The sequence below is a fragment of the Condylostylus longicornis genome, unplaced genomic scaffold (assembly GCF_029603195.1).
Source record: "Condylostylus longicornis isolate FDR11 unplaced genomic scaffold, ASM2960319v2 ptg000004l, whole genome shotgun sequence".
In the NCBI taxonomy this organism is placed as follows: domain Eukaryota; kingdom Metazoa; phylum Arthropoda; class Insecta; order Diptera; family Dolichopodidae; genus Condylostylus; species Condylostylus longicornis.
In genome coordinates, this window is record NW_026577973.1 from 3,051,642 (window position 1) to 3,071,188 (window position 19,547).

The 19,547-nt window shown below is 26.1% G+C and overlaps 2 protein-coding genes across 3 annotated transcripts in view; one reads left to right on the top strand and one right to left on the bottom strand.

The window, feature by feature from the left end:
• LOC129612864 (uncharacterized) overlaps positions 1 to 19,547 on the top strand; it is a 186,362-nt gene that overhangs the window by 49,915 nt on the left and 116,900 nt on the right. For both annotated transcript variants that reach the window (XM_055526660.1, XM_055526670.1), the window contains exon 4: positions 3,204 to 3,314. In XM_055526660.1, coding sequence (XP_055382635.1) covers positions 3,204 to 3,314 — 111 coding nt within the window. The remainder of the gene's footprint in view (positions 1 to 3,203; positions 3,315 to 19,547) is intronic.
• Positions 11,770 to 17,977, bottom strand: LOC129612872 (general odorant-binding protein 83a-like). The gene is made up of 5 exons (XM_055526682.1): positions 17,859 to 17,977; positions 17,286 to 17,427; positions 12,433 to 12,508; positions 11,984 to 12,240; positions 11,770 to 11,886 (listed from the first exon to the last, which is right to left on the bottom strand). The coding sequence occupies exons 2-5, from the start codon at positions 17,370 to 17,372 to the stop codon at positions 11,869 to 11,871; spliced, it is 438 nt and encodes a 145-aa protein (XP_055382657.1). The 5' UTR covers positions 17,373 to 17,427; positions 17,859 to 17,977; the 3' UTR covers positions 11,770 to 11,868.

A 19,547-nucleotide genomic window follows, 5' to 3' on the forward strand; every position in this document is an offset into this window, starting at 1 on the left:
ATTATTATGCAAACAATTTTAAATATTCAGGAAACTCCTTGCGACTGCAAAAGCATAATGATTTTAAAATCATAGAACGCACTATTAATGCCAAAATTTTAAGGTACTTATTTTTCTGTTGCCTCCTTCGAACAAAAATTTTTACCAAGGTATATTTTGTGAGTAGATTAAACTAAGTTTAAAAAATAAGCTTAAAGCTTAATTATTGAAGAAAAGAATTTTTTTTTAAATTCTTTTAATCAAGTTGAATTTCTTCCCATATTGTTAAGTAATTTATTGATAATCTAAATTCCATATCGATTTTCCTACACATACAAATGTGTAAAAAAATTTCATGAAATATTTTTGCACTTGTAACCATTTTTTTTTTCCTTTTCAAATTTTATAACTTTTTTTATACAAAATAATGTCTTCCCTACACACACTCACACACACAAAATTAAAAAACAAAATATTTTCATGTCCAATTAAAAATTAAATTTTCAAGAAATTACGTGATTAACTTTTTAAATTGTTATAAGTGTACGTAAAGGTAAAAAAAAAAAGAAATTGTTGTTGGTTTAAAACACTTTAAAAGTTTAACATATTTGTAATAACTTTGTAATTGAATGTAAAATAATTGAGTTCTCAGTTTTATTACTTGCTTTTTATAATTGCTTGGATAGTAATGAAAATAAATTAAAAATAAAAAAAAACTTATGGAAAAAGTGATTACGGTTGCGAAGTATGGAACTTTATGTGCATTTTATATATATATATATATATATATATATATATATTATTCTATATATATTTATTATATAATAGCATTATATGTCGCAAGGTACATTAGTAGGGGAACGCCCCAAGGTGGGGTGATTTCGCCACTTTTGTGGCTTGTTGTTAAGTATTTGGGAGTCATACTCGACTCTAAACTTAACTGGAAGCTTAACGTGCAAGAGAGGGTGAACAGGGCCTGTACGGCACTTTACACCTGCAAAAAGATGGTCGGCAGGAGGTGGGGGCTGAAACCTAGAATGGTTTTATGGTTATACACGGCCATTGTACGACCTATATTAACTTACGGTTCACTCGTGTGGTGGCCGGCGTTGGGGAAAGCTTACAACTGTACCAAGATCGGTAGGGTACAGAGGGCTGCATGCATAAGCATTACGGGGGCATTGAGATCGACGCCCACGGACGCTATGGATGTACTCCTCCATTTGCTTCCACCAGACATCCATATTAAGAATCTGGCCGCGGCAAGCGCCGTTAGACTCAGAGAAGCTGAGTGCTGGCACGAAAGGCCGTATGGCCACGGCAATGTCCTTCAGTCACTACCGGACGGAGTGGTTGCGGATGCTACAGACTATTGCATCCCTAGACTTGAGCTTGACAAGAAGTTTCGGGTTGAGCTTCCGTCTCGAGGGCAGTGGAAAAGAAATCTTCCACTGCAAGGCTTTGATGTTGCTCTCTTCACTGACGGTTCCAAGGATAGGAATGGGGTCGGTGCTGGAGTATTTTCAGAAACTCAGAACATATCGGAGTCATATCGCCTTCCCGACAGATCAAGCGTGTTCCAGGCGGAAGTATTCGCCATATGGAAGGCATGCGAAATCCTGGGAAGGGATTTGGTTGTGGCCCGGGAGGTCGCAATTGTGACGGATAGTCAGGCTGCGATTCTGGCTCTAAATTCGCCAAGGATATTCTCAAAGTTGGTAGGACTTTGTTACGATGAGCTGACGAGATTGTGCAGTCATCATAGTATCGCCTTACTCTGGGTTCCGGGACATAGGAACATACCAGGAAACGAGCGGGCTGACGAGCTGGCCAGATGTGGGTCGGCATTGGACGGCTCCAGGGCCGAGCGAGTTCTTGTCCCTATAAACACCATCAAAACTGATATATACCGCTTCCAAGTGGCATGTGCGGACCGCAGGTGGAGGGGCCTGAGCACATGTGCAACGGCTAGGAAGACGTGGCCGAAATACGACCATAAGAAATCAATGAGCCTCCTGGCGATGCCTCGACCGGACATAGCTAAGTTAGTGGCTGTGTACACGAGGCATTGGCCTGTGGGGGATCATGCAGCTAGGCTGGGAATTCCCTTTAATACGTCATGCCGCAGTTGTCGGGAAGACAAAAAAGAGACGCTTTTTCACTATCTCTGCGAGTGTCCGGCTCTTCAAAGGGCCAGGTTGTTGTCATTTGGGGAAACGGACATAATGGAACTGGGGAACATTTCTAGTAAAAGTATCGGGGACGTAAATAAGTTCCTTAAAAGAACGGGGTGGCTCTGATCGCTGGCCCTGGACCAACGTACTTTGACAACCGGGTTTCACGAGGCGGTGGTAGCAAAACGGCACGTCAGTGCTAATTGGGGTGTTGGCCAGTCGGGTCGCACCGGCCACTCTAACCAACCAACCAACCAATATAATAGCATTTACAACAAGTTTTTTCTTACAAATGAAATTAAAGTTAGTTTTAAGAATTGAAGTACATAATATACCTGTTCCCCTAAAAATATGCAATATTAACTATATGAAAAGCAGTATTAGAAATAAATGTAAGGCATATTATTTTTCACAATATTAATGTTAAGTGGGAAATTATTTCAGAATTTTCAAAATGATGAAAATTAACATCGAATATAAAAGAAATCAACATTCATTCATTTTAAATGTTTACGCACTTAAAAGTAGAAATGTGAGTAATAGTAAAAATTTCAACATTTTCTTTTAACTCGAGCTCAAGCCGAAAAGCGTGTCGCTATTTGAAAAAAAAAAATTCGTTATAATAAACAGACGTAAGGGCAAATGGACGACCAGACAGAATTAACCATTGATGCCTGAATATAAAATAATCCAAACATTTTAAGTGAAAAAAAATATTAATTATTAAATTAAAATTACCAAAAATCATAAAATAACCTTACTTACGGTATGACTGAATTTGAATAAAATTATGTGATATTAAAATTATGTAAATTATGTAATATTAAATGTAAGGAAATTTTACAGCTTGTGTAAGAAAATAATATAATCTTATCAAATGTTATTCCCAAAAATACATGCTAGTACTTGACTTTACTATTCTGAAAAATAATATAATAAATAACTTTAACCCAAGGACTTTTAGATTTTTATTGTACATTAAATTGCTGAAAAGAATACTTATTTTAAATCCTTTAACCAATTTATTCTTCTCTTTTTTTTTATTTTCAGTTCCTCCACATCAAATATTAGTTTATGATGCTTCAGGACGTGATGTTGCTGGAGCTGTTGGTCCATTATTAGAAGGCGACAATATTGTTCTAACATGCGAAGTTCGTGGTGGTAAGTTTTTTTTCCTTTACTTTTTATTAGCATAACAGTTTATATTGTAGTTAAACAATGCGCAGACATAAAGCAATGAAATATGTACTCAAAAAAAAACAATATTTTTCTTATAGCTAGAACGATAAATTTTTTATTAATTTTCTGACCTTTTTCTTTTCTTTTTGGTTTTTGTTTATTTTGGTGCTCTTCGCTCTCTAAAACCATTGTAATCAGTTTTCATTATTATAAGGGTACCTAATTGTTTTCATTGCAAAAGTAAAGGAAAAATAAAAAATAAAAATAAATTGTCAGTGTTTTTCATTTTTATCGTTTTTCTTTCTTATCGTCATCATATTAATTTCGTCTTAATTCTTACTAAAAAAAAAATCATAAAGAAACGAAATTTTCCCTTTTAATACAGTGAAAAAGTTTTCCTTTCTCAGTGATGTTCTTCACTTTATTTCAACAAATTTTTTTTTTGTTTTCATTCTGTTTTAGTTCTTCCTTTTAAAATATCTCTGAAGGTACTGACTCTCCACTCTCCACTCACCAAAAAATCATCTTAATTTATGGTATTGCTTGATTTTTTTTAAGTATGAAATAAACGAATGAATATTTTAAGATGGTGAAACTTTTAAGTGGATTTTTTTTTTTTGAGTCTTTTATACTTTCACTTTGATATTTCTTTCTTATTTTTCCTTGTTAATAATATTAAAAAATAAAAATCTTTTTTATGCAAAAATTGTGTTAAAACAATGCGTCAAAAAGACTATGTAAATCTTATATGAATATTTTATATTTAGTGTGTATGTGTGTGAGTGTATAATTTTTGTGTTTATGTATAGAATTTTATTGAAATATAGTGAACTGTAAATTCCTTGAAAACGAAAGTTACCATAACATTTAATAAACTTAAGTTACAAAGGGAAGAATTTTCTCCTAGCAAATTGAAAGTCTAATCCATATGAATTCGAAATTAATGTTTTAAATTTAATTTTTTCTTAAAAAATTCAATTGAGTTCAAACGCTTTTCGAATTTTAAATATTTATAATAAAATATAATTTTTTAAAATTCGGTAAAACTAACAGTCTGCAATAGGAATTGGTTGTCATGATTAAAATTCAGATATTGAGAAGAATCAAATTGAATTCCTCATAAATTAAAATTAAGTTTTGTACTATAATGTTGGAATGGTAATATTACATTCTGACCAAGCTGTTATTGAAAAAGTCTAAATTGAAAATTCTCGCAGATCAATATAAATTAAAGCAAAACTTTTTGATGAATTGAATATGAAATTTAGTTCAAGGATTTTCATTTTTACTGATTGAATTTATGTACACAATAGACTGTGTTAATTATACACCTCAATTTAGATATCGAGGACTTTTACTTTAAATTTCAGTTTCACTTATATTTCCGTCGAATCTTTATAAATTTAGAAAAAAATTTTAAGCCTATTTTTGAAGGAATTGTAAAAAATGTTTGTGGAAATAAATTAAAATAAGACTGATTGCATAAATTGAGATTGCAATTTGAAAATAAATATTAATACTTTTTTAATATAAAAAGAAAAACTAAAATTTTGATATTGTGACAGTAATAAAAACTATTGTAATATTTTGTTAAATTTCGTTCCAAGCCTTCGTACCTTTTGGACTCTTAATATTTTTAGAAAAAAATAATTTCTATACATTTAAATGCTGACAAGATTTGAAATTACAGCAATCATATATACATTTGAAAAATTTTCAACATTGATGTCATTTATTAATTTTGATACAAATAAATTTAAATGTTGGGTTTAAAATAAAAATTAAAATTCAAAATAAATTTAATTTTTAAAAAGATTTGATGTTTGAGCTTCAATTTGCATTTATCAATTTTAGGGAAATCAAAATGGCATTATTTATAAGCGAATAAAAACATTCAAATATTAAAAACAGCTATAAGGAGTTTCCAATGTAAAACTAAAATTTAATGAATTTGGTTATTATTTGTTCAACGACTCAAAAAAAAATATTTTCTTACCAACAACTATGTAAACAGGTAGCTCAAAATTAAAGAAGGAGGTATGGTATCTCTAAACTGTTATTGTGAAAATTTCAAAATATTGATAATGGCTCACATTTTTGAAACAATCAGATAAAAGTGGAAAAAGAAACAGAAAACAAAGAAAAACAATAAAAAATGTATAAACAAATTCATTTTCAGTATTTTATATTATAAATATATCATGATAGTAAAACTTTATATATGATATATAGGAGCACAAAAAAAAAAAACATATTTTTTTACAAGACAAGCAAAAGTTAAAAGATACGTGTTTATAATGTATGTATATATATGTATATGCACATGTGTATCTGTACATTTACAAAAATATTCCTGATTTTTTTTTTTTGTGTTGTCTTATAATTTATGTTATTTCATACTATGGTTTCATTTTAGGCATTCAATAGCATATGTTTTTTATGTTTAACTTTTATCTCTTAAGGTATCATAAAATTTTTGCTTTATGTTATTTTGAATTATGATTTTCTATAAAACATAATATTATCTGTATCATCATATAAACATGTATATGTTATATGAATATATTATTATTTTTAGGTGTATACGTATGTAAATTTATATTATATTGTGTGGTATAGATGCATGAATTGATTATTATTGTGTAAGATATTTTATTCCAGAGACGTATTTATACATTTTATTTAGAGAAAATTCCACTATTATATTAACAATTAATTTGTTTTTTGATAATGACAACTGATATTTGTTCTATGATATGATAACTGATAAAACAAACTATATTTTAACTTTAAAGCTAAACTTTAATACCAGAGACATATTGCACTATACTAACGCTTTATTGTACGATAAAAATTAACTTCTTAGTAGCACTTACATACGGATCTAATTGTTCAATTGAATATATTGCAAAAGAATAGATAACATAAATAACTAAATAATTCAATTACAAAATTCAAAAAAATATTGCTCTTATTTTAATAAAACTTTTCTCAATTTAAAAACTCTTAAAATTTGTTAGACTTGATCAATATAAATTTCCCTTGGACAAAAATATATTTGCACAATTTTCTTCTCAAGTAGATTCATTTTATTCAAGTTTAATTCAGACCTATATGGAAATCTAGAATCAATTTTCTAAGAATTATGAATACCTCAATTAGTTTATAGAAGAACATAGTCATACGAACTAATTTTAATATGTTAGAGAATTATTTTTTTTAAAATACGCCACTGAGTAAAGGATAACCTCATAATATTTTCTTAAACCGTTTATATATTTTTTTTTCTTTAAGAAAATTATGACAGCAATTTTTTTTTGCTAACTCCTACATTATACAAAAAAAATTTCATAAAAAAGTGGTATAAAGGAACAAAAACAATTTTTTGTATATCCCTTTTCCACGTTTTCTTTTTTTACCAACATTTTCTTATTTTTAGCTTAAATGGCTTCTTTATATTCGCCTTAACCGATGAAAAAAGGCAAAAAGAAAAAGAAGCCTTATATAATAAAGAAGAAAGACAGAACCAGAAGATCTTATGAGTAACAGCAGATAAAAGGGTCTAAGGAATATTTTATATATTTTTTTGTCCGTTTCTGCACATTTTTCTTCTGGTTGTTTTCTTTTTTTTTCTCAATTTTTTTTTGTAAATGTTTGTCTTAAAAGTATTCGAAGGATACTGATTTTATAGTCTAGGCTTTGTTTTATGAATACTTTTTTTTTATTCGCCTCTTTCGGTGTTGTCTGTAGTTAACGTTGAATTACGAAAAAAAAAATGAAATCTATTCCTTTAAAAAAGAAAAAAAGCGTTGCTCTGTAATAATTTTAATTTGTTGTTTTTCTTTTTTTTTTTTGTTTTTAATCTTCCTATCTCTCTTTTTTTTTGAAGCTTATTTTTTTATAATATGACGATAAAATAAAGTTTAGTCACATAAAAGAGTTTTTTTTTCTTTTCTTTTGTAAAATTATCGCTGTGTGTTGGATTGTGTTTTGCATTATTTTTCTAAAATAATTTATTGTTCTTTGGCCTTTTTTTGGCATATCTTGAACACAAGCAACCACCATTCAATTCTCATTTTTTTTTTCTCATTTTTGGTTGGCACTTAGTTTTTAAATTTTAATACAGGTCGTTCTCAATAAAATTCTATTTTATTCGTTCACTAAAAAGGAAAATTAAAATAATCAATCTGAATACAAATAACAGGAATCTACTGGAATGGAAAAAGCCGTACAAATTTATAAGCGAGAAAGAAAAGAAAATGAATACTGAAAATTGCTTATAATATTAGGAACGAGATAAGTTTCAAAACATATGAAGCCCTTTAATTTTAATACTACAAAAATTAAACCTAATTTTTAGTTAATTTTTATGATTCTTAAAACTTTTTCGAAAGAACTATGAAAATTTCTTCATTTTAAGGTATGTAACTGAAAAAAGTTTGCAGCAAGAATGGAAAAGAATATTTCTCTGCAAGGATTCAAATTTATTAGAAAGAATTTAGAGTAGCCCTTCGAAATCTTAGACATATGTACCTAGTGGAATATTTACATAATATCATTCACTTGATCTATTTCCAAACTAAAATAGTTTTAATAAGAAAAAAGGTTTCAGTTCACCTTCTAGGAGTTTTTATAACGAGTATTTTCTGTAATTAGTTCTATTTAAAACTATATTAATGTATGTCAACAACTTTCTTCATGTACAATAGATGAAAAAAATTTATAGAAAATGTGAAGAACAAAAAAATTATTTCTTATGCTGTGGGTTAAAAGTGTTTTTTTTTTTTTATTAAATTGTTTTTAATAGAATTTTTTGATGAAAACTTTAAAAATTAATGCAAAAAGAAAAAATATCCCATACAAAGAACATAAACATTTAACATTTTTTATAGGTAGGTGCTTAAAATAAGAATAAGTCGAGACTAACCAATTTTTTATATTATTATTCATAAATTGTAACAAAATTAATTTGAATGAAAAAATAATTTACACAAGAAGTTTTTAAACTAATTTTAAAATAATTGAAAAATTTATTTAATTTATGGCATTTCATTCTTTAGAAAAAATCTTAAGCATAGCACGGGACTTCAATATTTTTAATTATATTCTAATTTATGTCATTTAATTAAATAAGAAAAAGGATATTTTATATTTTAAATCAGGCAAAGGGCTTTTTTTTATATTTGCTACCATAATATTTTGTAATACACTCTAAATCTAAAAATCCTTTAATTATTTTGTGACTCACACTTTACCTAATTATATTTTTATAAGTTGCAATCGATAGAGATCACTTATATGCGTGGTGAACTTTGAATTAATCACGTAGGCAAGTAAAAGAAACAAAACCACCATAAATAATTCACAATAATAATAGATGGTGACAGTAATTGATTATTATATTCAAGAAGAATTAACACAATATAAAATACAGCTTGTCGATCCGTAAATATAAAGTGCAATTAGAAAATAGTAATAGAATGAAAATAGAAAGTCGAAATCCAGTAGGAATGGAACAATTTTTGTTTCAATTCTAATTTTCGTCTGCCATTATATTGAAGTTACACATATTGTATTTTTCCTGTATTGAAAATAATTCATGTACTTTTCACGCAATAATAGCAATTCGAAAAAAAATCTAAAAATCTAATTTCATATTCTAAGCTCTTTAGTGATTTTAAATAAAGTTTTTATAAAATTTCTATTTCCATTTTGTCTAAAATAAAATAAGTCTGAAAGATATTTTTAAAATAAAATTGAATATCGACAAGTCATACTAACAGTCAATATGAAATGTCCAGTTAATAAAGTAAAAGCTTGTTTTCTAATATTTATCTCTTTAAATTTTAGAACTTACTTAATATTACCGTTCATTAAGGCAATTCTATTATATTAATATTACTTAACCACGAATATTTGTCAACCACCAATCTAAAATAATGCCCTATTTACAATAATTTGGAACCTGCTCATTTTAGATTTGAAAATTCTTCAAAGAAAATTAACGAACTGAATATTTATTAAAGTTTCTTAAAACTGCTATTTTCAAAATATCCCACTGTATAGCTTTGACCTACCCTTTACAATCATAATTCCGACTTTATTATTATATTAAACCATAAACATATGCTAATATATTTCTTATTATATCTTATATACCACCATTGTAATAAAAATAATATATCAAAATTGTTTAACCATTTATTAAAAATGCTGAAAACAATAGGGAAAATATTTATGAGGATATTAATTAAATTGATGCTTTAAGGGTGTCTAAACGAAAACAAAGTATACTAGGAAGCAAGAAAAATACTTTATTTATGGGAATAAATCAGCATAGAAAATCAACATAAGACCCAAACAATAATAATAAAGGTACATATATATTGTATATATATATACAACTTTTAAGAGAAAAATCGAAAGGAAAAATATTTTAAGGAAAAGCAAAGCAAAGAGATCCTGGAAAACGCAATTACGAATTATGTGGTCATATAATTGATAGAGTATCAAATTTACTTGCCATACTTCAAATAAATGTTTCGAATTCAAGTCAAATTCAATAGAAAGAAATAAGATAATTGCAGTTTCCTTTGAAAATTATTAAAGCTTCCGAGATAATACTTGTTTTAAAAAGTAATTTTGAAATTATATTTTTTAATCTATGTTATTGCAATTAAGAAAAAAAAAGACTAGGAAAAAAACCCTGACCTCAATATGTCTTTAAATTTTATTTTTTTTTTGTCACAGAGAAATAAATCGATGAATAGATCACACTTCTTTTAATACAATTTTTTTTTATTTCCCCTCTCTTAAGCAGTAAATCCGTTTAATTATTCTTTTCACTCTTCTTCCTTTTCTCATCCATTTTTTCTGAAATAAAAATATAAGGTGTTTCTCTTAATAATTGGTTGTGTGTCGATGGTTCCTTCTTGCTTGTAATGGCCGCTATAAGTTTTACAACTTATTTAATAAATTTTCTTATAAAAAATAATTTATTTTTTGAATTATTTTAATATTAATTATTTTTTATTGATCACAGTATTAAAAGTACATCAAAAAAATTAAAAATTAATTTACAGAAAAACAATATACATACTTCAGACCTAGATTCATGATTATAAAATTTGTATGACCACTTGCCAACACGTTATGCGCGTCTTCCCTATAATCTTTGAGATATAAAAACGATACTAAAGGTTGCTGTATGAGAAACGAAAACTATTGTTGTCATTTGATTGCTCATTGAGAAAGTTTTAGTAATTTGCTAAAACTTAAAACGTAAATAACATCAATGGTTTCATTGACAAAAAAAGTTTAAGTATCAGTGTTAAGTAGGCACCATTTTTATATTTGAAGACTTTTATTTTGGCAACTGGAGTTGCAACCTACACTAACATGTGAAATTGTAAAGTGCAGTAAACATATTGGCAGCAAATGATTACAAATAATTTGGTTGCAAATAAAATTTCGAATTATAACAAACCAATAGCCAACCAAAGAAATAAAATAACTTTAACAAACTGTATTTATCAAATGACATATAACATAAAACACCCTGTTCTTATATCTGTATTATTAGCTTAAACATCTTCTTTTCTGAGTTTGCCTCATAATTTTCCGTTTTTCCTTTTCCATTTTCTCTACTACTTTATTCAGAAGGACAAATGAATGTAATTAAAACGTTTCATTTACTCTTGAGAGGATAACTCTTCGTTAGAGAGTGCCATCTAACAGTGTAAACATTATTCAAACATTAACTGTTGTTTTGAATACTTTAGATGTTAAAAAAAAACTTAAATCGAAATGATGAGCATTAATTTTTGTGTGACAGTAAAATAAGTAAAGGAGGGGATTAAATTAAGAGAGAAAAACAATGACCATAAGAGTTAGATGAATAGAAGAATTATAAAACTGATATGGTTAAAAATATGGTTGAAAAATGGAACAGAAGAGAATCAATAATATTCATTTTATCTAGATCCCACTTGAAAATATATTTTCCTCCTTTTAATTTCCTTTTCTTCTTACTTTTATGTTAAACTGGTTTGAATCAAATATTGATAGATTTTAACTTTACTCAGTTTTATGGACGCTTATGGTATTTATTTTATTGACGACAATTATAAAAGACGAAAACAAAAATAATTTTTTTTAGATAATTCTGCAAAATTTGATAGATTTTCTAATTTGTAAATAGCTACTAGAACAATGGAACAAAAGTAACAAAAATTCCAATTAAACTATACCTACATATTTTGTATATTAGAGAGTTCGAACCACTGAGAGAGACACTTCCAAATAATGTGCATATTATTATCTATAATGCAAAGGCTTTCTTTGAACAGGAAAAAAATCTAAAAATTTATTTCGAACGGTTCATACGTTGATTTCTAAACTATAAAAGTCTGTTATTTTACCATGAGCATCTGAGTTTATTTCAATGAATTTAATAACAATTTAATGTGCACTTAAAATAATTTAAAAAAAACAATACAAGCGAAATAATCCATAGAATGAAAATTCAGTTTAATTTCTAAATCAAGAAATAATGCTGTAAAAAATAAAAGAGAGGGCAAAATTAAAATTGTTATAAAATCTTAAGCTACTAAAATTTAAAACAAATTTTTATGTGAAATTTTGTTACTTACTTTAGGATCCGCTGTCTTCCAACATTTATGTAACCAATAAGCTCTTTCGCATGAATTTTCACCTTTAGGATAAAGGCATTTCTTTCCCATTTGTACTGCTATCATATGCATTGACTCTGGTAAAGAATCAAGTAATTTTTCTAAATGTACCTCACCATCATCATGTAGAACATCAGTTTCCTCAAATACACAATACATATAACATTTTAGTTTTGGATCATCATGAATTTCACCATCACTAAACTGTTTAATTGCCTCTAAATTTGAAAAGTTTTTGAACGAAGACATGAAATAAGAAAAACAGATTAATTTAAAAGTATAGAGTATAGTCATTCATTTATTTTTCACTTATTTTCTGAAATATTCAAATGTTCAAATTACTTTTCAATTATTTAATAATATTGAAATATTCGAACTTAAATATTAAATTAATGACAAGTTTAACTTACCTTCTGTTGCTCCAGTTTTTTGAATGCATGAATCATGCACAGGTCTTAAAATTTTTATTAGTTCTGGTGGAGGATACTGAAAAAATAGATTCCAAGTTAATTTTGTTAAAATTCTTTTTTTTTTTCAATTTGTTAGTAATTTTTTATTTGAATGATATTAGTGACAAAATAAAAATTCTGAATTTTTTTACTATATAAATTAGAACTTAATATTGGATCGATTTTTTCTGACTTTTGAAAAATTAAAAATAAATTATTATATTTTTACTTTTAGAAAATTTTTTTAATTTCGAAATTAGAACACATGATTTTCATTTTCATTCAAATATTAATGGTTTATAATTTTGCTCAAGATTTAGTTGTTAGTCAAATCAAATTCTTTCATTTTTCATTATACTGGTAATTCTTCACTGATTGAGTAGCATTTTACAAATTCAGTTCCAATTTAAAAGTTATAATTATATCTTTTCCTCTCTAATCCATATATCTTTAATATTTTATATTGTAAAAACTTAATTAGAAAATTATGGTAATTGGGCAACATAATTAAAGGCAATAAAGTTCAAATCTTTAAATTGATTAAATTTCAGAAATTTATTTCATTTAAATTTTTGTTCTTTTACGAGTATTACAAATAAATACGAAAATAAAAAATTTCTTCCTTTTTTTAAATTATTAGTTTTTATCAGAATATTCTAAATTAGCATGAAAATTGTTCAATTTCAATTTTAATTTTCCAAAAAAAATAACTTGTTTATGTGTTTTATACAAATATATGTATGTGTATAGCAATGGATATGTATGTATTTATTACAAAAATTATATGTTTAAAAAAAATTCGAATAGGTATAAAATAAAAAGTAAATTTTTTTTTTTCAAATAACAAACAAATTACTTAAATTGGATGCAAAAATAGCAAAGTAAAACAAAATTTTTTGACTTAAAAATGATAAAAGAAAAATCTTTCCAAAATTTTTTTACCCCCTTTGTCTACTCTGTCGTCTACTGTGCTTTTATGAAGCAAAAAATCGTAAATTAAATGTTGCAACCTGCAACTGACTTCTTTCTTTGCATATCTTTTATTTCTTTTACAGTTCTATGATGACTTGCATATATCAGTTATGTTCATAATATATGTATGTATGTATGTGTATCCTATTCTAAATATGTATGTGTGTATGTTTATAGTATTTTGAAGGTATGTTGAATATTACCATTATTTTCTTTTTAAAATTTTTTAACAAACATTCATGTAACTACTTTGTTATACATTTTAATTACGAAATTTCAACATTTTAAAGAGAAATTGAACATTATAACAACAGAAAAGAGAAACAAAAAAAAATTAAAGGAATTTCAATTTTTTCTTTTAATGTTTTAAAAAGAGAATAAAAATTTTTTGCAGTGGCAAGTGACACCAATCAAAATTCAAAATTTGATATTATATTCTTTTGTTCATAATAACACTGTTGTACGTTTTGTAGGTTATAAATATTGTTTCCTTATAGGTAATAGCTATCATGAAAAAAAATTGAACATCATAAACATGTCAATTAAACCAGATTTTCTTACAGTAAATCTGATTTCAATTTATAATAAAGAGGATTTTAAAAATTTTATTCATTTTTATTGAATTTTATCGAATCTGCCATGAGCAAAATTTTTAAATTTCCACCAGAAACTAAACTTGATTAGGACACTATGAAATTGAATTTTCATTACAAAATGAAATTTTATTTTTTTTTAGCCATCATAAAAACTTAATTCAAAATCAACAAGAAGGCAACATTTCTTTCATACATTTTATTTGGAAATATAATTTTCAAATGAAATTTTGCTCCATAATCGTAAATTATAAGATGAACAGAGGTGGAAAAATAATTTTCTATTTACAAATTTCATTTAAGAGAAAAAATGTGAGAAATTTTTAACATTTGATATTAAATTTTAAAAATTTTTAGTATTTTTGTAAAAAAAATCAAGAAAATTTGTTAATTGTTTAACTCTGTGAACGGACTATCTCTCTGTCGTTATCTGTGCGTGAAGGTCCATTTTCAAAACTTCTATATTCTTTAAGTTCTAATCTATTTGTGCGTAAATCTGTTTATATAACTTCTAGATTATTTAAGATGGAAACCTGTAATTTTCTTGAGATAGAAGAAAATTTTTACCTATCCTTTAAAAGTTACAACCCCTAATCCTAAAAACTCCACTTTTTGATTCGTTGACCAAACCGACTCTTTTTTTTTTAATTTTACATCGTTTTTCTACTAGACACTAAGTTTTAGAAGCTTAACATTTCAATAACTATCATAAAATAAAGTTGGGTCAAACCAATGGTTTGTATTGTAGCACTTTTCCCTTCAACAAGTGAAAATTCTGCTTTTAAATACAGTCTATGTATACCTATCACACTATTAAAATTATTTTCATTCATATACAAAACTATTTCTAGAATTGCATATATTTAGGATGACGCATATATGAAATGTTTGAAATAAAGCAAAAATTAATAAAAAGTGGGGTTAACATAATGCTCGATTTTAAGGGTTAATTGTGTGAGTTAAGAAAAATAATTATATTTTTTAATTTCATGGAATTTACCGTTAGCTTTTTGCGTTTATAAAAATTTGGAAAAGCTTGCGGTTTCGGAAATATAAGGTGTCAAAAATTCAAATTTTACGAATTTCAAGAGGTGATAACTTGAGAGGGGGTGGAGATGGAAAAAAATTTTCTTCTAACGAAATGAACTATTTGTTAATGTCTAAAAGCTCCTAAAATTTCAAGCTTCTACAGGCTGGGGTCTAGAAGAAAAATGACATCAAAAATTAGGAAAAAAAGGACTTTAGATAACGGTAAATTTGAACGGCCATTTTGTTTTTCTAAAGTTTAACTATAGCATATCGCGCTAGGGGAAGCAAGCTACTGCCTTTCTGCGTTTGCAAAATTTCAAAAATGCTTATGGTTTCATTGCAACAAATATTTAAAAAAGGCCATTTCTAGGGTTTTGGGGGGGTATAACTTCTAGAGGGGGGGAGATAGGTAAAAATTTTGTTCTACGGAAATAAGTTTCTAGTGAAGATCTATGTACGTATGAAATTTCAGCTTTCTATCTTAAAGGCTGTAGAAGTTTTGTAAACAAAAAAAGTGTCCACGGACGGACGGACGGACGGACGGACGGACAGACGGACGGACGGACGGACGGACGGACGGACGGACGGACGGACGGACGGACGGACAGAGTGAAACTAATAAGCACTTTTTTCAAAAAATTTTTTGGAAAAGTGCTAAAAAGAGGTTATTTCTTTCAAAGAAAAAATTTTTTTACCATTCCGTCCTTCCAAGTTATCACCTCTCGAAATTCGTGAAATTTTTCCAAATTTCTATAAAAGCAAAAAAACGTCGTTCAATTTTTTTGTTTTGGTCATCCTAAAAATATGCAATATTTTACAAACTATTGATTTGGTCATATTTCATCAGATCCAATTTATTTAATTATCAATATTAATGCATTTTTATTTGTGACATATTTTGCACAGTTTTGTACATGCCGTACACCTATATTTTACCACTAACAAAAAAAAAACAATACTAAAGTAAAGTACACATATTATATTCAAAGTCTTCGTATTCGTGTGATTGATTCATTTTTATTTTTTGGTTTGCCACAAAAATAAAAATTTTCCTCGTCACTGTAATTTGAAAATTTTAAAATTAAACTTTAGTTTAGATTTTAGAAAATAGAAATTCTTTGTTTCTTTTCCGTTTTGAATTCATATATACCCATAATTATCGAAAATTATAATGGAAGCACTATGTTAATTTTGAAAATTGGACTTTCAATATTTTGTAAAATTCTTTAATTATAAGCATTCAATGGATTTGTATTGCAATGCTACATACATATTTTAGAACTATTGGAGTTCAAAAAAATTTTAAGTTTTATAATAGTACCTACTTTTAAAGAATGTGTTCATCGAAATCAAAAGAAATCAAAAGAATGTGTTCTTCGAAATCAAATGTACATATATGTATGTATGTATGTAAATAATTAAATCAGAATTTCTTTTTATTTAAGCATTCTTTTTTTTCGAATAGTCAAGTTTTTGAACAGGAGTATTTTTATTACAACTTTAATTTTTTATTAAAATTCTAAAATTCTAGAAATAGAAAAGTATTTAAACACTTTTAAAATTATTTTAATCGTTTTTTAAGGCTATCTAATTAAAATTAATGTCTTAATTAAAAATTCTCATATATATAGAAATATTTATGATTATCAATTATCAATTAATGTCGGTAGGTAAGAAATAATCATTTAACTTAAAAATTCAAGTATTTTTTATTAACTTTTTTGAAACTGAATAACTAGCATTGATAACCATTTAGCAGGATCTCGATAAAACTATAAATATCTTACATTTCAATAAATATCCAAGCACAACTGATAAATTTTGCTTAAATATGAATAAAGTTAACAATTTTTACATTTATTCAAACACAATTTCTAGTAGAAGTGTAAAAATAATGAAAAATTTATAACATTAAAAAAATCATTGACTGAATACGGATTAAACTACCAGAGAACAACAAAAGTTGAATAATACAGTTTTTAGTTAGCGCCAAATAATTTTGTTAAGAAACAGAACTAAATTTAAAAAACCGATTATATTGGAAAATCGTACAAATTCAAAGATCCGTTTGAAACTTGTTCAAAAATTTAACAATGTTTTCAACTTAATTTTCAAGTGTCCTATGTAGAAAAAAATTAAAAAGTTTTTTAGCTATCTAAATTCAATACATTAGAGTTCAAATTAAAATATGCAAAAAATAGAGTAATAATATTTACGTACCTCATCATCTCTACGTGGTTCAACTTTTTGGCAATCGTAAATACCATTACTTGCCCACAAAATAGCTAATACCATAAAATATTTCATTTTTCACGCTTTCGTCCTTTTTTTTGCTGTAGTTTTGATCTTTAGCTTTAAATACCTATTTTGATATTTTAAAGTAGAAAAAAATACATTTTTATATAAACCAACATTATATAATGTGCATAATAATATACTTGCATAATACAGTCTATATGTACAAATTATTCAAATAAGCAAATTATATAATGATTTCTGATAACAAAAATAAATGTAGAAAAAAAAAACCAATATGTAAAATTATTAAAAATAAAAATTAAAATACATTTTCATCTCTTTTTTTTTTTTTAATATTTTGAATATAAATTTGTAATTGGAAATCCAATTTATTTTTGTCCACTGAAGCCAAATATCTACTTTATGGTGAAAATCCAGGAAATTGAATTTTGAAATAAAAATTTAATGCAAAAAAAAAAATATAAAAAAAAAAAATATCTTTTTTTTTAATAAAATTATAAGAGTAAAAATAAAATAAAAAAGTAGAACAATTACACTATATTAAATGCAAAATAAATAAAACAAAAAAACAAAACTACACAGTAATAATAGAACAACAATTATAATACTCGTAAACTACAACGCCGCGAATATCTTTACAAATTGAAGTTACGATTGATTGTATGAGAATTTTTTAAAAATCAAGTGAATTTATTTGGATTTTTGTTTTTTTTTTGTTCTTCTCTTATCATTTTGTTTATTCATTTTATTGTAATAAAAATGCAATCAATATAAAAATGTATATTTGCATACATAAACATACACACGCCGGGAAACACATGTACCAAACTCAAATCGTTGAATACACAATAAAATAAATAATAATAATAAAAAACAAAGTAGAAAAAATACTTATAAAGTTTATGCAATTCACTATTCGACACGCATATAATATTTTGTTAGTATGTGCATCATAACAATAAAATGCATTCTCCCTTATACCCTACACATACATGAATGTATAAGGGCATGATATAAAATTTATTTTATTTTTTTTTTCTTTATTTTTTATTTGTATTGTGAATTACTTATTGTTTACTGTTGTTTTTGTTTTTATTTTTTATATAAATGAATATGTCATTTTAATTTACAATTTAATCCTTGAAATAAGAAAATAAAAAAAATTGCATTTTTTTTTTTATTTATTTTCAATAGAAAATAAATGTAGGTTTGTATGTACGCTTATAGATATTTATTTTTTTAATTTAATTCATTTTTATCAAAATATTTTTTATACACCTAGAGAAAACATATACAAAACACCATTATGATATACAAATGAGTAATTGTAGTTGGGAACAAAATTTTTTGGTAACATTTTGTATGTAAAAATATTGATGTGAAAGTGATTATGATGCTATTGATCAAAAATGGGAAAATGAATTGAGAAAAATTGTATATAGCTATAGAAAATTTAAAAATTTAATAAATTTTAAAGTTCATAAGATTTTTCTTCAAACAAACGAAGATGTTCATTGCTTGTACTCCCTAAAAAAGAAGCGGTGTGTACTTGGGTTGCAGTAAGTCGGAAGTCAAAATCTCAACCATTCTTCGTGCTTTTATAAATTGAAATTTATTATGAACAAGTAGATTATACTATCAAGTAGGCTGAACATAATCTTCTACACTACTGATCTATGACGATTCGTGCACCTCATGTATATGCACCAAAAAAAATTAAGAGTAAATCTGAACTTTTATGGCTGCAGGAAGCTTTGTATCAACTAAAATTATATTTATATTTTCTAAAATTTTTGAATTTTCATTCAAAAATTTTTAGAGAATAAAATTTTACTCAATTTCTTCTATTTTAATAATGGTTTTCCGTCTCAGAAAAAAATTATTTTTCTTATAGAATAAGTAATAAATTTTTATAATTTTTTGATCGTCACTGTATATACTATATTGGAATAAATAAATAATATTGAGTTATACACAAGTATTAATTGGTATTTGGGGCATTAATAATTGCAAAAAGTTTCTATTGTAACAATATAAAAATTTTATGTACAAATATAAAATTCTAAAAATTTATCTTAAATTTATAACAAGGATATTGTGTTTTATTTTTTATCTCGTTACCATAAAAAAAAATTGAAAATAATTATTGTAATTTCTATCTACATAATATATACCTTGCACATACATGTATGTAATAGAAATTCAATTTTACTAATATAGATA